Genomic DNA, 18981 nt, shown 5'->3' on the forward strand with positions numbered 1-18981 from the left:
AGCAAAGACTTAACGCTTCTCTAGTGAGAAAACGGCACTCATTATTAGTTGATAAAGATAAAAAATTAGGCTGTTTCCTGACAACGTTGTCTCTTAGCATGCTACGAAGACGTAGGCTACACCTTAACCCCAGGTAAACCTTTTCTATGTGTGATAACAGAACCTTAGGAGGTAAGTTTCTCACATGCCACTTAACCAGGTGCTTTCCATGGTGGTGGTGCTGAATAACGATCACTGGACACTGCGTTATATAAGGTAGCAGAAAGAAGGGCTACAGAAATGCTTTAAATTTAATTTATAAGGACTCATAGAATCTCAAAAGCCCTGATATAGTTATCAGCATTAGATGTTTTAAAGGGAGACAGACAAAGGATAATTAACAAGGGTCAGATGCGGGTACTAAAACACTCAGGGAAGGTTAACGAGACAAAAGGGCGGGAAACACTGACGAGACACGAGAAAGCACATGGCAAGTCAGAACAAATCAAAACAAAGCCACGTCTTTCTCACACAAAACCTAAGGCTATGCCATGACTCCGCTGCAAGACCAAGAATTAACATGACATGATAGCGGAATCATGACATAAGCCCCCCCTTAAATGAACACCTCCAGGTGTTCATCAAGGGGTAGACTGACAAGACAAGGCAGACTGCGACAATGACAAGACAAAACATAGTAAACAAGATTAGGGGCAGACAAGAATACATTACAAAAGGGTTGGGGTGACATAATAAAAATAACAAACAAGAGAGGGGGGAGGGGGAACAACAGAGTTAATGGGGGGATGTCCAATAGGGTAGGGATAGGGTGGGACAGTCTTAGTTCCCGGGGGCGCTCGCGAGCGTGGAGTCCCCAGGGACTTGATGGGAGAAGTCTTGGGGGGAACTAGTCTTGTTCCCAGCATAACTGCCGGACTGAGCACCGGCTGAATAATAAAAATATTATTCTTTATAAAAATATGCTCACACCGTCTTTTAATCTCTTGCAGTGAGAAGAATCCCCAGACCTTTCCAGACATCTGTAAAAGAACATACACAATAATCTTTATTTCCGGCTGATGAAATCGGTTGGTTGCTGTTTATAATTGAAAATTTCAGCTCACTTCACTGTAAAAGCTGTCTATCCCACTGTCTGTCATTCTCATTTCTGACAAAAAGAGATTTCAGTTAAACTGGTTTGTTTACAATTCTTATTTTTACTTTCATCTAAACATACGTTCATGTGTTTATATTGGTTTATTTTGTTGTCAGATGAGTGACAGCCGGACACAAAGGTATCATTATTGCACACGTGTACGCATTGCAGATGCACACGGGTGTAGTATGCCAACGTATATGATTTTGAACATGCAAAATGCTGCAATGCAACGACATGTGTGTTGTTGGCCTAAGCGGTAGGCGGCCTACAGGGTGCAAATTCCATGCCCCACGATTTCGTGACATGGATCTGTAATGTGAAATCTTATTTATTTTTTATTGTAAAAAATGGTTAGAATGTCACTAATGGAGCTCCAAAGCACATGCTGATACCCATGGGCTTTCCCCGCTCATTCCGCCAAGCCTGTTCCTTGGCTGTGGTTTCGCTAGAGGTAGGGAAAGTGGAAATCTTGTTCATCCGTTCATGCGTGTCACTAATTAGATGACGAGGAATTTGGCTACATTCTGGAAGGGCTAACCAAATCCTGCCCAACTTCGTCCCTAAACGAAGATGAGGCCAGTCCTCCTTTCTTGGCTGTGTGTTTTGTAGGAGGCCGTCTCCCATGCTACTTTATACTTGTGATATAGTATTTGTCGAGTAGCATACTTACATCATTGTCTAGATCATGCACATGAATGTAATTTGCGGCAAGGAGAGTGGGTCCCTCTTGGTTCATCATCAGCCACCCATTGACAGGCGCTTATTTTGTTGCAGAGCAGTTTTAATCACTACGAGATCCCCACCCTGTCCCAGTGCTTCCGTTCAGCCTTCCTCTCACCGCTACTGCTCCCATCTGTGAATGAAACGCAACAACAACAAAAGGTGCATCCCCGGGTATGCGTGACCAGCCCCGGGCTTTTCCCCCCACCTGTCGTCCGGAGGAGCATGCCCCGCAGAGGCTCCCCACACTCCGACAGATAGCCGGGCCTGAAAGGAGTTACCCTACATCAGGTTTCTGACTACCCTATGGAGACGCGTGGTCAGCCATTTCAGCCAGTTTGCACGTGGTGGGCGCTTGTGTCTACTCGTGGTTGTTCACCGGGCAACCGTGGGATAGAGGCCTGGGGGTGGTGGTTCCCCGCAGTCGCGCCTTTGCCTCGACTGGGTTCGACCCGTTCAGAGCTGGCCTCCCCTGTCTACTTCCCGGTTCCAGTCCGCGGGATTTGGTGAACGCTCTCAAAATGTCTAGCGAATATAGAAGAACTCGTCTACTCGCAGTCTAGCGAACGCGTGCGCCCTGGCACATCCCATTCCCGGAGCTGTCAAAACCACCTCGTTGGAACCCAAAAATTTGCACTGTGCTCACTCCCAACGTCCGAGCGATCAATTATTTATGGGGACTAAAGTATGGAACCTTTGCCTTGTCCGCGCTTCGGACTCATTGAGTTTGCATCAAACTCAAATCTCACCATGACATCAATGACTAAGGCTTCTGTCCCGCGGACGAGCACCAGGTCCAGCCGCTGTGGCTCCGCGGATTCAGTCACGAACGGCCATTACCGATAAATGATCCAGCCCAGGTCTTCAGCCTCAGTCTCTAGGAGACGACAGATCTTATTGTGCCTCTCAATACGTATATCCTTCATCCCACGACACTGCCCCAAGATGTGAGAGACAGATTCCAACCTGGATGCGTAGAGTCCGCAGGTGGCGGCAGATTTCGGTCTGCCCCAGCATCCTGACTCAGCGGTCAGGTAGACATTTGCTGTGAAGCATCGCTCTGTAATGCCCTTATGTCCTTTCAGCCAGTTGTTACTCATACGGCATCCTTTGAAGGTGGCAATCCCACGACCCTGGACAGGCAACTCCGCCCATCTCAGGAATTCCTCCGCCCTCCAGTCACACGGTATTGGGCAGACTGGCATCAACGAGAGGGTTGCGTTCAAATTCCACAGTCCTAACTGTGGAATGTCCTCCTCGACCCCCTGCTCTCAGCCATGGGTGTCTGAATTTATTTTTGCCCAGTCGCTGGTAGCCAACGCCTCCAGCGTTCTATGCGAGGAAACTGACAGCCATAACCAACGTCTCGCTTGTAGTGACGGGACTAGTCGGGTGAGATTGCAAATCCCCAGGCCGCCGTCCCGGTTCCATCTATAGTAGCCCATCGCAGGGCCACTGCGGCAGGTGCAGCCACTTCTTCAATTCAGCCTTCTTAGCGATCGCGTCAAGATGTTCGAGATCAGCATGGTCAGCAAGGTATTGGAGTAGGGATCACGTGCCGGTTCAACAACATCACTTTCTGGGAAGCCATACCCATCCCGGTGTCGCTCACCAGCATGAGGTCATCAGCAAACGCCAGACTCATCGCTGAATGACACGCAAGCCGATACTCTTTACCAATGAATTCAATGGTCACCACCTGCAACCACCTCTAAGCGGCTACAAACCAGAAAGAGTGGCCTAGTGGTTCGAGCATTGGGCTTGTGATCAGAAGGTTTCCGGTTCAAATCTCAGTGCCAGCAGGTCAATACTGAAGTTCCCTTGAGCAAGACACCTTACCCCTGATTGCTCTGCAGTAATCTGCCACTGTTAAAAACTACTTGTAAGTCACTTTGGTTAAAAGAGACTTTTCTTGGATTTTTTGCATTTAAGAAATAGCAACATGTGAATGTTTAAGTTTGCAGTGAACATGGCGGCCCCTGCGATTCAAAAAATGTATTGCGATTTAGTTCACAACAGATTTGAAGTGTCTCATATTATAATCAATACTAATAATTATAATTAAAAAAATTCTCACAGTGAATCGTTACAACCCCTTCATTCAGACATATACAATTTAATTGCATTAAATCAATAACTTTTGTACCAGCACTTAATGTAAAAGAAAATATGTCATCAAATCAACATTATGGCCTGCCATGTTTACTTACTATTATATCACTTTACAATCAATTTAGCTGAGAATATACTCTGTTTACAATATTAAGAGATCTCTTTCAGCATCAACACACAAGCACACTAACCAAAGAATCATGGATTCAAAAAGACAAACAAAAGCAATAACTGAACTACATAAATGGTGTCATAAAATGTCCTTTTTTAAATCAACTGTCGTTGCAGAAGTAATAATGATTCATATATATATGACATTACTAAATGCTTAGACACTATGTGGGATTTCAGTAATTGTTACATAAACAAAATATGTATATAAACGAAACAAAGAAAAGGTTAACCCATACCTCTTACCTAATAACCGCTTTCAGTGTCACATGTAACATAATTAAGATTTAAGGTTTATTGCTGATAATGCATACATTAATATATGTGAGAAGTTAACCCATTTAATACATTACATTGCCATATTACATTCAAAAGGCAATATAATACAAATGTATGAAAAAGAAACAAATAAAAAGAAAGAAAAATTTCAAAGGTAAACAACTAACTTCATCTTATGCATAATGCATTTAGTGTATCTAAATCAGTTTATGTAACTCACCAAATCTGCAAACTTTGCTTGTCTGCCTCTTCGTTCTTTTGTGTCATAAGCTTCAGCACGCCAACGTTCTCTTAATTTATATGGTAACTTAGACACCACTGTCCGTAAATTGGTTGGGTTATCCATCTCCTCTAAGAATTCGATGTCTTCCATAGTATTGCGACATCCAATCAAAAAATGCTAGTTCTTTCCTTCACGTGTCCACCTCGTGGCTTTTGCACTGCAGAGTAACTACTTAAACCATCTTCAGATCTTTCAAAATCCCCATATGGCTCTTACATTAGTGTATGCAAGATTAAAAAGATGCGTCTTTAGTCTAGATTTAAACTGACAGAGTGTGTCTGCCTCCCGGACAGTGCAGGGAAGACTGTTCCAAAGTTTAGGCGCAAGATTGGAAAAAAATTTGGACCAGTTGGAGTTTTTGTAATAGGTCTGCAGGGCAACCTTACAGTAATCTAGTCTTGATGTCATAAAGGCATGTATAAGCTTTTCTGCATCTGATGGTGACAGCATATGACGTAGTTTAGATATATTTTTAAGATGGAAAAACACAATCTTACAGGTGTTGGCGACCTGGTTCTCAAATGACAGAGTACTGTTGAATATAAAGCCAAGATTCTTAGCTGAAGATGAGTGTTTTATGGAACATCCATCAATAGTTAAGCAGTATTCTTGGTTGTTACGTCGGGCGGTTTTCGGTCCGATAAGTAACACTTGAGTAATAAAAAATTGCTACTCATCCACTTTTTTATATCGACTATGCATTCCACTATTCGATGGAATTGCTGTGTTTCATGAGGCTTCGAGGAAATATAAAGTTGCGTATCTTCAGCATAACAGTGAAAGCTTACTCCGTGTGGCTGTATTATATCTCCTAGAGGGAGCCCTGTGGTACACCGTACTGGACTTGCGATTTGCGTGACAAATCATTGTTTATTGCTACGTATTGAAAACGGTCGGATAAATATGAACTAAGCCATTTCAAAGCTATTTCCTTAATACCGACATCATTTTCAAGTCTATGTAGGAGCATGCTGTGGTCAATGGTGTCGAATGCAGCACTAAGATCTAGCAGCACCAATAAGGAGATACAACCTCAGTCGGACGCCATAAGCAGATCATTTGCAACTCTAATCAGAGCAGTCTCTGTACTGTGATGTGCTCTAAATCCAGACTGGAAATCTTCATTAATCTCATTCCTTTGGAGGAAGGAACATATTTGAATTGAGACTACTTTTTCCAGAACTTTAGATAAGAAAGGTAGATTCGAAATAGGTCTGTAGTTAACTAGTTCTCCAGGGTCCAGATGGGGTTTTTTGACAAGGGGCCTTATAACATCCACCTTATATGCTTTAGGCACATGTCCTAATGTCAGAGATGAGTTAATAATGCTAAGTAGAGGATCTATAATATCTGGGAGCATCTCTTTCAGTAGATTTGTAGGTATAGGGTCTAACATGCATGAAGTTGATTGAGATGATCTAATGATTTTAGAGAGTTCATCGTGATCTATAGTAGAAAATAATCGTAATTTCTCCTTAGAGGTGCTGTAGTTAGTCGTTTGTTCAGCGGGATTCACTTCTGGTTGCATAGTTATAATTTTTTCTCGAATATTCTCATAAAATCATCACTGCTATGCTGGTATACAGAAGTTGCTGACGATTTATTTTTGGTTAATTTAGCCACTGTATCAAATAAAAACCTAGGGTTAAGCTGGTTTTCTTCTATTAGTGATGAAAGGTAGGCAGATCTAGACGTTTTTAGGGCTTTCCTGTATTTTTTAATACAATCCTTCCAGGCAGTACGAAATACCTCTAATTTAGTTTTTTCTTAAAGTTGCGCTCCATTTTTCGTGCCGCTTTCTTTAGAGCCTGAGTGTGTTCATTTTTCCACGGTGTCGGTCTGTCATTTTTAATCTTCTTTAAGCGCAGAGGAGCAACTATGTCTAGCGTTTCCGAGAAGGTGGCATTAATATTTTCAATGGTAAAGTCAAGATCTTCAACGTTATTACTCATGCTAGAGATTTGAGACAATTCAGGCAAATTATCAAGAAACGCATCTTTTGTAGTCGAAGTTAATGTTCTACAATATTTGTAACTTGGAGTTTGATTTGCCACCATTGGGTAGTGAAGCAAGCATGATACCAGATAATGATCCGAAATGTCTTCGCTCTGCTGAAGGATTTTTACGTCGTCCACGTTTATACCGTAAGACAATATTAAATCTAAAGTATGATTACGAAGGTGAGTAGGTCCCGACACATGTTGACTAACGCCCATGGAGTTAAGAGTGTCTTTAAAAGCCATTCCTAAAGCATCTGTATCATTATCTACATGAATGTTAAAGTCACCAACAACAAGGACTCTGTCTGCAGACAGTACTAGTTCTGATAAGAACCCACCAAATTCTTTAATAAAATCTGTGTGGTGCCCTGGAGGCCTATATACAATAGCCAGAATAAATTTTAAAGATGTTTTGTCCTTAGTATTAGGTGTTGATGCATGAAGTACCATGACTTCAAAAGAATTGTATTTAGGATTAGACTTCTGAGAAATGCTAAAAGAGTTACGGTAAAGTGCAGCAACACCTCCCCCTCTGCCTTTTAGGCGAGGCTCGTGTTTATAATAATAATCTTGGGGGACAGACTCATTTAAAGTAATATAATCATCTTGCTTTAGCCATGTTTCTGTTAGACAGAGCATGTCTATTTTATGATCTGTTATCATATCGTTAACAAAAAGTGCTTTATTAGAGAGAGATCTAATATTTAGCAATCCGAGTCGTAACAGTTGATTATCTGTATTATGTTCATGTTTAGTTAGTTTAACGTTAATTAAATGACCTTTGAGAGGTTAACGCATTATTTTATGTTTGCTAGTCCGGGGGACAGACAGAGTCTCTATTTTATGATGTTTGGGAGAAAGTATTATCGCATGTTGTGTATTTAGTGTGTTCTGCAACGTGAGACGGCAAGCAGACCGTTGGTTAAGCCATTCTGTCTGCTCCCTGACCTGGGCCCCAGTGAGTCAAGTTTTAGCAATAAGACTATGTGCCATATTTCTAGACAGTAGTAAAGCACCAGCCCAGGAGGGGTGGAGACCATCACTTTTCAACAGGTCAGGTCTGCCCTCAAAACTCTTCCAGTTATTTATAAAAACTATATCATTCTGCAGGCACCACTCAGACAACCAGCCATTTAGATATGATAATCTGCTATGTATCTCATCACCACGATAAGCAGGGAGGGGGCCAGAGAATATTACAGTGTCTGACATCATTTTTTTACGCTGTAAAAATTCCCTATTTATTTTATACTGCTATGGGAATCTTATAGTGTCTTTTCGTTGTAAAATCATTCTACATATTTACTTTATACTGATAGTATAATTTGATAGGATATTATGCTGTAAATTAATCCTACATGTTTCACTTATGCTGTTAAAATGATCTATCATAGGTTGCACGTGCTAGGAGAAAAAGTCGGTTTAAGCACCAACAAAAAAATTTGCACCAATCATTCAACCAAACCAATACAATAACAATTAAATTAACAAAATAAAATATTAAATAATGACTTTCCACTGATAGCATTACATATACAAAATAAAAGTGAACAGTCCTGTTGTCGAGGCGGCATAACTTTTACCCCGCAAGTGTTTTCTTCACTTTTTGTAGAGGCTATTTGAATAGAAATGCAAAATGGATATGTCAGTCGACTTTCCGCACTGGATGTCAAACTCGCCGCCTCCCGAACCTTTAAAATAAAAACTTTATTAAGCACTAACAATATTAAAACATCAATTCACCTTCATACAAATACCAAAACATACTCACTGACTATGGGGTGCCGTTTGTAAAGCGGCTCCCTCTGAAAATAACAGCAACATTTTGTCACATTTAGCTTCAAACAATGTTTAAAAAACTGGTATGAATTTTTGAGGGTCACTTTTTAGCACATTTAGAACAATATTTGTCAACTTAGAGATATTTTAAATAGTTAAATCTAAACATTAAATGTTACACCTAAATGTTAAATCTAAATCTAAATGTTAAATTTAAATATAAATCTAAATATTAAATCTAAATGTTAAATCTAAATCTAAATCTAAATGTTAAATCTAAATATTAAATCTTAATCTAAATCTAAATGTTAAATCTAAATGTTAAATCTAAATCTAAATCTAAATGTTAAATCTAAATGTTAAATCTAAATCTAAATCTAAATGTTAAATCTAAATGTTAAATCTAAATCTAAATCTAAATGTTAAATCTAAATGTTAAATCTAAATCTAAATCTAAATGTTGAATCTAAATGTTTCGGGTGAAACTAAATATTTAGCTAATATGCAAATTCAAAATGCCGGTAACCGGAAATACCAAAATAAAAGCTCGAGGAGGTCAGTGTGTGTTTATAGTGTCAAATAATGAATAAAAAAAACATCTCATCCGGGGAAATGGACTCTTGGACATGGATTATCGTGATAATAACTACCTAAATAATAAACACGTTTGGAGAAACTGTATTTGAAGAGTACTTTGAGTTTTTAGTGTCACTTTTATGAAGGGGGCGAGACTTATGACCTGTAGCCACTATAGCCAGCCACGAGGGGCTCACTTTGACTGATCTGTCATGTTCGCTTGCATGAAGGCCAGCAAGAGCCTGTCCCCGCCCGCCCCTGACCAGGTACGGTAATGTTGGCCATGGTCGCGCTGCGAAAATGTCCAACGAATCGGCGTTAGCCGAGAACATCGGCAGAGCCGTCCTGGCGGCTATTCAAACTTTTTCAACAGCGACAGCAACCGCCTCAGGCCCACCACAGGCCAACTCGGTAAGTAGCTATGTTTTCCAAATCACGTAGCATTGGATTCTTGTCAAGGCTAACTTAACTAAACTAGCTAACGGTAGCCAGTAGAGATTTGCTACTAGCACCAATGCACTTTATGTGTAGCACATTTGTTTCTATAAACCGTAAAACTCACACCGGTTAAGTTACGCAGTGGGATGAACTCATGAGTAAATGTGAGTTCAAGATTATGTGAAGATGTTCTGACCAGCAAAGCATACATTATATAATTTAGCGTTACAGCTAATGGAGACTAATTGTCACCCCTCAGGCCCACAAATGACACGGAATTGTTGGTCAAATGGAAATCTGCCTCTGTCCTCAGTCAGACATCTCACCTTGGCTTACCTGCTGGCCTTTACTCACAAGATAAAACCGTTCTCTGTTTGGCTAGAGAGAGAGCAATGCTGATGGAGGACAGAGGCAGTCACAATGATAAAGACATTTAATTTAATGTGAATGAGTGTATACTGTAAAAAAGCATAAAATGTATCTCTTTGTTTCTGCATTTTCCTGCTTTTTTGTCCTTTGCCAATCTCAACACTGTTTTTTTGACTGCTGGGCATATAAACATTAAAAACACATGAACTATAATGTTGCTAATATTTTGCTAATGTCTCTTCAGGCTCCCACCACCTACAATAACCCACCGGGGCCAGCCACACCCACCACCTCCACTGGGACATCATACCGCTCGGTATACTTTCATACTCATGTAACCTAAGTGGCTGTTTGTTGGTTATTTAATTTGTGTGGTGTAATGTTTCGGCATTAGTTCCAATCATGGTGGCATATTTTACACAACAATAACATGTGACAAGATAACCATGTCTTTGGTATTTTGTTTATATTTCAAAACTCTTCAGGGCTCCAGCACCAGCACTACCATACCTTTACCAACAGACTTTGCTCCAGTGACCTGTCTGTCAGTAAGTACTCATTAATATTCATGTTCATATTTGTTTGATTTATTTCTCATTTATCTCTCAGTAACGTTAAATCTTTTGATTGTCCATTTTATTTAAATATTCCTTAAATAAATGTACAGTACAATCTATAATTCTCTTCAGTCAGAAAGATGAGTGGATGTGAATGCTCATCTGTTAAGTCTATAATTCTCTCTTGAATAACCCTTGTTTGTTATAGAAACATGCCAAATGTCATATTCTTTGCTGTGTTCTAGAATGACTACCAAGGAAGACATCAGATTTCCAAAGAGGAGCTTGAACATGTTCTTTCACTGAAAACCACCTTTACAGAAGCGGCATCTATTCTTTCAATCTCAAGGCCAACTTTCTACAAGTTACTGCAAGACTATAATATCCCAACGTCAAAATTTAAGAGCATCAGTGATCAACAGTTGGATCTTGAAGTGTCACAAATAAAAACTGAACACCCAAATGTTGGAGAAGTGATGCTTATGGGGCATCTCCGCTCCAAAAACATTGTGGTTCAAAGACAACGTGTAAGAGATTCACTGCGAAGGATGGACCCAATTGGTGTCCTAGCCAGGAGAAGAACAGCAATAGCTCGGCGAGTATACTCTGTCCCACATCCAAATTTCATATGGCATGTAGACGGAAACCATAAGTTGATTCGGTGGAAATTGGTTGTTCATGGAGCCATAGATGGCTACAGTAGGATGTTGATGTTTCTTCACTGCTCCAACAATAATCGTGCTGAAACTGTAAGAGACCTCTTTACTGCAGCTGTTGGACAGTTTGGCAGACCACTGCACATCAGGACTGATCACGGAGGAGAGAACGTTCAGATTTGGGAGGACATGCATGCAAGCAGGGGGGAAGGCTCTGTCTTAACAGGAAGTTCTGTACACAACCAGAGGATCGAGCGTTTTAACCGAGACTTGAACAAAAACTGCAGCCATATTTATGCACCCATTTTTTATGAACTGGAATCCCTGGGTATCCTAGACATAGACAATGCAACAGACCTATTTTGTCTCCATTATGTCTTTCTACCCAGAATCAACCGCACTTTGGAGGAATTCAAAGCTGGATTTAACAATCACTCTATGTCATCTGAAGGAAATAGAACACCAGTTCAGCTCTTTAGTCTGGACAATGATTTGCCTCATCTTCACAACCCAGAACTTTCAACAGCAGGGTTAGTTTTTTGTTCCTCACCAAACTCTCAAAGAGGATTTTCCCCATTGAATTACAGGGATTTGCAAGAACTGAATGATGCCATTAACCCTCTTCAAAATGACAACAACAATGGCAAAACATTGTTTCAGAGAACACAACAGTTTATTTTTGATAAACTTGTAAATGTGTGATCTTAGCATAACATGGACAACTAGGTAACATTAGCCTTATTGTACTTTCAAAAGTACACTGTGGAACAAATATTGATGTTTTGTTGTGCTTCTTGAACTGCAAGATTTAAAGCCTCTTGCCAGCATATACAGTCACGTGAAAAAATTAGGACACCCATCCTAAAGTTGACTAAAAAGAGGAATAAAAATCTTTTGCAATTTGATCTTAATGTCTTAATTTTAAAAAATGAGGAAAAATCCAACCTTTTGTGAATGAATAATGTATCGTAAATAAATAATAAGTATATTGTTTACATGCCCTTCACCATACCTAGAGATTGGCATTGGGGTACTTTCCATAAAATCATCTCTCAATGCAAATCAAACCAGCTATTAGGCTAACTGAAATAAAACCATGCCAATCTCTAGGTATGGTGAAGGGTATGTGATGATGTGGGGCTATTTTAATTCCAAAGGCCAAGGGAACTTTATCAGGATGCATAGTATCCTGGATCCATCAAATAAAAATCTGCCTGCCTCTGGGGATTTAACATAGGGGTGTACTGACTTATGCCCCTGTATTTTAAGGAAGAACATTTATTTACGATACATTATTCATTCACAAAGAAAATTGGTGTCCTTAAAGGTTGGAATTTTCCAATTTTTTTTTTTAATTTAGGCATTAAGATCAATTTCCAAAAGGTGATTTTTTTATTATTATTATTACTCTTTTTAGTCAACTTTAGCATGGGTGTCCTAATTTTTTCACATGACTGTAGAATGTGGAGCAAGATGGGAAAACACGAGCTGAAGTATTTATTTTTCAGCTTTCTTATGTACTGCAATTGAAACCACTGCTTTATAATATGGACAAACTATGTCCTCTATGAAATACACTTACACATATGGACACAATCAACCACTGGGTTGTAGTGTAAAGTTTTAGGGTTGTTACCATGAGGGGGGCAGAGGGTACACAGAACACCACAGCAGCCTGGTTTGACGAACATGGGGAGTCCTGCACTAAACAGTGGTGTATTACACTGCAGCGGTTCTTTTACAAAGTAACTGATTTCAGTAAATTAGTAGTAGATTTACAGTAAAAATCAAAACTAGGACAGTACACTTATGCTCCAGTTGTGCTTGCAAAAAACATGCCTTGTGCTTTTATGGTAGCTGTTAAATGTCTCGTTGTTTAAATGGTGCTGAATACAGATCCATTCATTAGTGCTACTAGGAAGCAGTAGTTAAATTCATCATCATCAGCCATTGTTGTTGTGTTCACAAAAAGGTGAAGCTCATTTGCACAAGTGTGCGCAATGGGAAGATGTTTTTTTTCATCATGAATAAATATTAATTTAGGAGTTGGATGAAAACCAATGGCTGGGACTTTGCTGCTCCCTGTAGCAAACGCCAGGATGTGACCAGGGCTCAAAGTCTCCAGGAATGCCTCCTCATCGTTGGTTAGAGTCCTGTCCCCATATGTGTCTCTCAGCTCTTTATCTAAAATGAAAGAGAAACCAGTGTTGACTTGGAGACTGGAAAATACTCAGGTTTAAGAAAGCCTGAATCAGTGAATAATTGAGTGACTAATGGATTACTGTATAGGTATTTTGGTGAAAAAGCAACATTTTATTCTGAAAAGCAATCAAATAACTGTATTCTTGTTTGTGGTACATAAACATTAGATAGGCATAGCTTCATGAGTTGTAAAGAATAAAATGAATCTGTAAATTCTCTGGATTGCCTTATTGTATAATATACTGAATTACAAATACATACTTACTTTCAACACACTGGAGAAACTCCCTAAATTTGACCACCATCAACTCCTCCTTAGCTCTTCTGTTGCTCCCCAGTACAGAGTAGCTTGGCTTGAGAATACCAGCTACAAAATCAGCTTCTTGACCTTTGTCCTCTCCTGGTATGTCAAGCAGCACACGCAAGCTGTGGTTCTCTCTCAGGAGTGCTAAAACCTGGAGGGAAATTCAACACCATAAATGAAAGGCCATAAAGATAACCAAAGATGATACAGAACTGTGAGGTAAATCTTACTCCATAGTGGGACAAGCCATCAATGAGTTGATCAAGACAGCTCTGCCGTTGCAGAACAGTATGGTATAGAACTGCATTTTTCACAAACACATCTCTGTTGGCCATGGTGACTGTGAGTGGAAGCCCCTCTACTTGATATCGCCATGAGTCACAGCAGCTGACTGCTTTGTCCAAATCATCCTGCAAGGTTGCATGTTGAACCTAAATATTACAGATCAAATGTTTTTTTCTTAAATTACTGCATTTAATCAACATTTACAGAAGTACTATGTAGACTGTGCATTTCACTTAATAGTTACTTACCTATGACAAGAAAAGTTGGAATTTTTTGTTATTTTTAATATTTAATTAATAATTAAATCTTTATTTTAATAATGCATTCCACCAAAATAAAAGTAACTGTACTGCTGTGGAATATTAAAAAAAAAGCAAAGGCTTACTACAATAGTCTTCAGATCAGAACATTGTGCATTACCTTATTGAGGTTCTCCCTTAAATCAGGGTCACCTATATCATCAGGTGTCACATGAGCTTGAAGGATGTCCCCAGACACAATGTAGTCCACTACACTCGGGGACAGGAATGCAGGTGGTTCACCCCCTTGCACTATTATTGTAGACATCATCCTGCCAATGGTTCGATACACTCCATTTTGCAAGTGGAGCATGTTCAGTCTTGGTGTGCATCCATTTGGTGTGCCTGAAAGTTTAAATAAATTAAACAGCACATTCTGTATTATTTACTCTGGCATTTACAAACCAATATTTTTTGCCAGGTAGCCACAAAATATATTATATATATATATATATATATACATATATATATTTATAAAAAACCTTCAAAAGCTCCACTGTCCTGGAAGATAGCCTTCACCAGTAAGCGGAAAAACTCTCGTCTGGGACCCCCAAGGTCAGCAGCATCTTCCACAGCATCATGTTCATCGCTTGCAAATGTGACATAGAGCTTGTCACAGCTTTCTGCAAAACTGGGTCTCTTAAACACACGTAAGGCTGTGGTCCAAACATTGGCTCGACTGATATAGATCTGTCTTGTTCCCAATGTCATAACTCTCTCACTGTGAGCTTGTAGAAGGCCTGCAATTTCTTCTTTGCTCAGCATTTCAGATGACCTATATTAAAAATGACAAAGATAAACAGACCTTTGGCTATCTGTGCATTTACTCCACTATCACCTTCAGTGCACGATGATATAACTGTTCGATGTTGTTTGCGATGTTTACACAGGTGTAAACAACATATTTACCGTGATAAAAAATTACTTGTAACTCTTACTTTAAAGTATTAACAGCAGGTCCATCACTCTCTTCTAGTAGACTACGCTGAATTGCCTCTTCAAGAGCCTCATCTTCTTCCAGATAAACAGGGCTGAGCAAACGGAGATAAACAGGGACAGCAGAAATCCGAGAGAGAGAAAAACTTATAACAGAGGTTCATAATGTAAACAGACCAACATCTACCCTGCTGTATTTCTATGAAGCCCAAACAATATCTTACACAAATTCTGCCACATTATAAGGAAACACTTGTCTCGGGTCCCCTGCCTGGCCCTGACTTTCACTCTCTTGAGTGCTGCTCTCTGTCTCCTGACATCTGGCCTCACTTTCCCTCTGTGATGAAGGCACTGTACTCCACACTGCATAAAGAAAAGGAGGTCAAAGGGAAATATTTTTGTAAAGATGTTAATCGCATTTTATCTAAGTGCAACTTAACCCTAATTCCATTTTTAAGTGTGATTCCTTTAAAAAAAATTAAACAATTAAAAGGCAGCCTTTAAGGATTTAGGGTGAAGCAAAACTGAATGAGATGAGCTAGGTTTGAGAACAAATGACTGAATTGTGCTACTAAGCTCAGTCTACACCTCTTATGACTTGTAGGTAGATGAATCAAGACATCCAATCCAAATACAGTTTACAGGTTGCTTACAGTGATCCATTTGAGGCTGACAAAAAAATAAATAATAAAAGAACTGGTGCTTAAATTCTGTCAGGTTGGCTTTTGTTAAGCTTTGGTCACACTACAGGACTTTCAAAGTCTTACGATCACTGTACTGTTCACACTACACGCCTGTCTTGTACTCAGGAGTGTTGTGGTTTGCACACTTCATGACTGGGGGGTGGGGGGGTAAATCATACATTACATTAGGTTAAAGTTTGTTGATTGCTCTCGGCAAGTGGAAAAATCAAATCAGGGCTACAATCCTAAAGTGTGAACTTAACTTTTGCAGTAAATAAAGCAGTAATTACTGAGTTGTCAAGGAAAAGGGTATACTTTATTAATCACACATACAATTTTGTACAGTGAAACTTGTCCTCTGCATTTAACCCATCCCAGGAGCAGGGGCAACCATAGCACAGTGCCCATGAACCAACTACAGATTCTGAGCCAGTGCCTTGGTCAAGGGCACTGACTGGATAATTAACCTAAATGTGCCCGTTTTTGATGGTGCAGGAAACCCACACAAACACGAGAGAACATGCAAACTCCACACAGAAAGGACCAGGGCTGGACCGGGGTTTGAACCAAGTTACCATACAGCCCATAGAAAACATAATATAAACAAGTGCTTTAACCTACTTCTTCTTTGACGCGATGGACTTTCTTGCAGTCTGTCATTTTCACTCCCTTGACTGTTGAGCTCACTTTCACTTGTGGAAGGTGACACTGTATGACCTAAATTACATGATGTTATGGACAAAAGAAGAGAAAATATATATCAGTAATTGGAAACAAAGTACTTAACATTTTTAATTTAAATACCCATATCTGAATTTTGGGATGAGCAGAATTAATAATAAATAAATAAAATGTATAAATAAATGATAAACCCATTGCTGTAAGAAAATAACTGTTGACTGTGCCTACAACCTGTTGCGAAACATTTCAAATTCTCAGACCCACCTCTCCTTCTCCAGCCCACAGGACTTTCAAAGTCACTATCGGAGGGTTCCTCAGGTTCCTCCTGGAGAAAAAAGTATGTTATGTGTGATATATAATACATCAAGCCAGTGGCAATGCTAGTTAACCTAAAAAAAGGATATGCTATTTATGTAAAGAAGCAGAATAAGCAACATACATATTTTTACTTCTAAAACATTGAATGTTGCCCATAACTGAAACTCTGTACTGTCATATAAACTGTTTACCTGTACAGGTTTGCGTATTAATGCCATTATATAGAGACAAGTGGCTGAACTAATCGAGTCAACTTCCTTTCCACCCCACAGAAAACTGCTCGAGACGTTTGGTTTCATTAGTCTTTTGCATCCCTTGACTGTACTCAAATACTCGAATGGGAATGACTGGCCCATAGACAATGCAAACGTTCTTCTGAAAATGGCAGTAACTTCTTCTTTAAGTTGTGCTTCAGACCAGTCAGATGTAAAGGAGATCTTCCCAATAAGGCCATTTCGTGCCAAATTTGCTCTCGAGTCTCCCCTTGGAATTTGGAATGTTGATGCTGAAGAAAAAAGCAAGCACACAACATCTCTTGTATAGTGTTTGCAGGCTTTGTTTTTTCTGACAAAACGTGAGTGTGTAGCAGGCCTTTGAAGAACTGATGGAAATGGAACCTGAAATCAATGGAAACACAGACACCTGTGCATTACAAGAGAGCAATACGTTTTAATTAATTGTGAATGCAAACTGTAGATGCAAACCAACTAACTGGTAGTATCATCAACCCATCATGGGGTCTCTATACGACTGATCGATTACTAGGTGGTTCCTTAACCTTTTTTTTGTCAATAAGCAATTTATTAAATCAAAATGCTGGTGTTGTGTAAAATATGCCACCATGATTGGAACTAATGCCGAAACATTACACCACACAAATTAAATAACCAACAAACAGCCACTTAGGTTACATGAGTATGAAAGTATACCGAGCGGTATGATGTCCCAGTGGAGGTGGTGGGTGTGGCTGGCCCCGGTGGGTTATTGTAGGTGGTGGGAGCCTGAAGAGACATTAGCAAAATATTAGCAACATTATAGTTCATGTGTTTTTAATGTTTATATGCCCAGCAGTCAAAAAAACAGTGTTGAGATTGGCAAAGGACAAAAAAGCAGGAAAATGCAGAAACAAAGAGATACATTTTATGCTTTTTTACAGTATACACTCATTCACATTAAATTAAATGTCTTTATCATTGTGACTGCCTCTGTCCTCCATCAGCATTGCTCTCTCTCTAGCCAAACAGAGAACGGTTTTATCTTGTGAGTAAAGGCCAGCAGGTAAGCCAAGGTGAGATGTCTGACTGAGGACAGAGGCAGATTTCCATTTGACCAACAATTCCGTGTCATTTGTGGGCCTGAGGGGTGACAATTAGTCTCCATTAGCTGTAACGCTAAATTATATAATGTATGCTTTGCTGGTCAGAACATCTTCACATAATCTTGAACTCACATTTACTCATGAGTTCATCCCACTGCGTAACTTAACCGGTGTGAGTTTTACGGTTTATAGAAACAAATGTGCTACACATAAAGTGCATTGGTGCTAGTAGCAAATCTCTACTGGCTACCGTTAGCTAGTTTAGTTAAGTTAGCCTTGACAAGAATCCAATGCTACGTGATTTGGAAAACATAGCTACTTACCGAGTTGGCCTGTGGTGGGCCTGAGGCGGTTGCTGTCGCTGTTGAAAAAGTTTGAATAGCCGCCAGGACGGCTCTGCCGATGTTCTCGGCTAACGCCGATTCGTTGGACATTTTCGCAGCGCGACCATGGCCAACATTACCGTACCTGGTCAGGGGCGGGCGGGGACAGGCTCTTGCTGGCCTTCATGCAAGCGAACATGACAGATCAGTCAAAGTGAGCCCCTCGTGGCTGGCTATAGTGGCTACAGGTCATAAGTCTCGCCCCCTTCATAAAAGTGACACTAAAAACTCAAAGTACTCTTCAAATACAGTTTCTCCAAACGTGTTTATTATTTAGGTAGTTATTATCACGATAATCCATGTCCAAGAGTCCATTTCCCCGGATGAGATGTTTTTTTTATTCATTATTTGACACTATAAACACACACTGACCTCCTCGAGCTTTTATTTTGGTATTTCCGGTTACCGGCATTTTGAATTTGCATATTAGCTAAATATTTAGTTTCACCCGAAACATTTAGATTCAACATTTAGATTTAGATTTAGATTTAACA

At 39.8% G+C, this 18981-nt stretch overlaps 2 protein-coding genes across 2 annotated transcripts; one reads left to right on the plus strand and one right to left on the minus strand.

Annotated features, from left to right (window-relative positions):
• Window positions 1-8966: 8966 nt before the first annotated feature.
• On the plus strand, window positions 8967-11506 carry LOC306902452 (uncharacterized protein; the record flags this gene model as incomplete). The annotated part of the gene is made up of 5 exons (XM_079471015.1): window positions 8967-9469; window positions 10110-10181; window positions 10351-10413; window positions 10668-10949; window positions 11468-11506. The coding sequence occupies exons 1-5, from the start codon at window positions 9359-9361 to the stop codon at window positions 11504-11506; spliced, it is 567 nt and encodes a 188-aa protein (XP_079327141.1). The 5' UTR covers window positions 8967-9358.
• Window positions 11507-11509: 3 nt separating this feature from the next.
• On the minus strand, window positions 11510-18597 carry LOC306902453 (uncharacterized protein; the record flags this gene model as incomplete). Its single annotated transcript, XM_079471016.1, has 12 exons — window positions 18428-18597; window positions 17716-17787; window positions 16978-17403; window positions 16733-16793; window positions 16409-16504; window positions 15329-15467; window positions 15107-15199; window positions 14651-14943; window positions 14290-14513; window positions 13546-13735; window positions 13137-13262; window positions 11510-11523 (listed from the first exon to the last, which is right to left on the minus strand). The coding sequence occupies exons 1-12, from the start codon at window positions 18536-18538 to the stop codon at window positions 11510-11512; spliced, it is 1845 nt and encodes a 614-aa protein (XP_079327142.1). The 5' UTR covers window positions 18539-18597.
• Window positions 18598-18981: the final 384 nt, after the last annotated feature.

The sequence above is a fragment of the Barbatula barbatula genome (assembly GCF_947034865.1).
Source record: "Barbatula barbatula genome assembly, chromosome: 13".
NCBI classification, from domain to species: domain Eukaryota; kingdom Metazoa; phylum Chordata; class Actinopteri; order Cypriniformes; family Nemacheilidae; genus Barbatula; species Barbatula barbatula.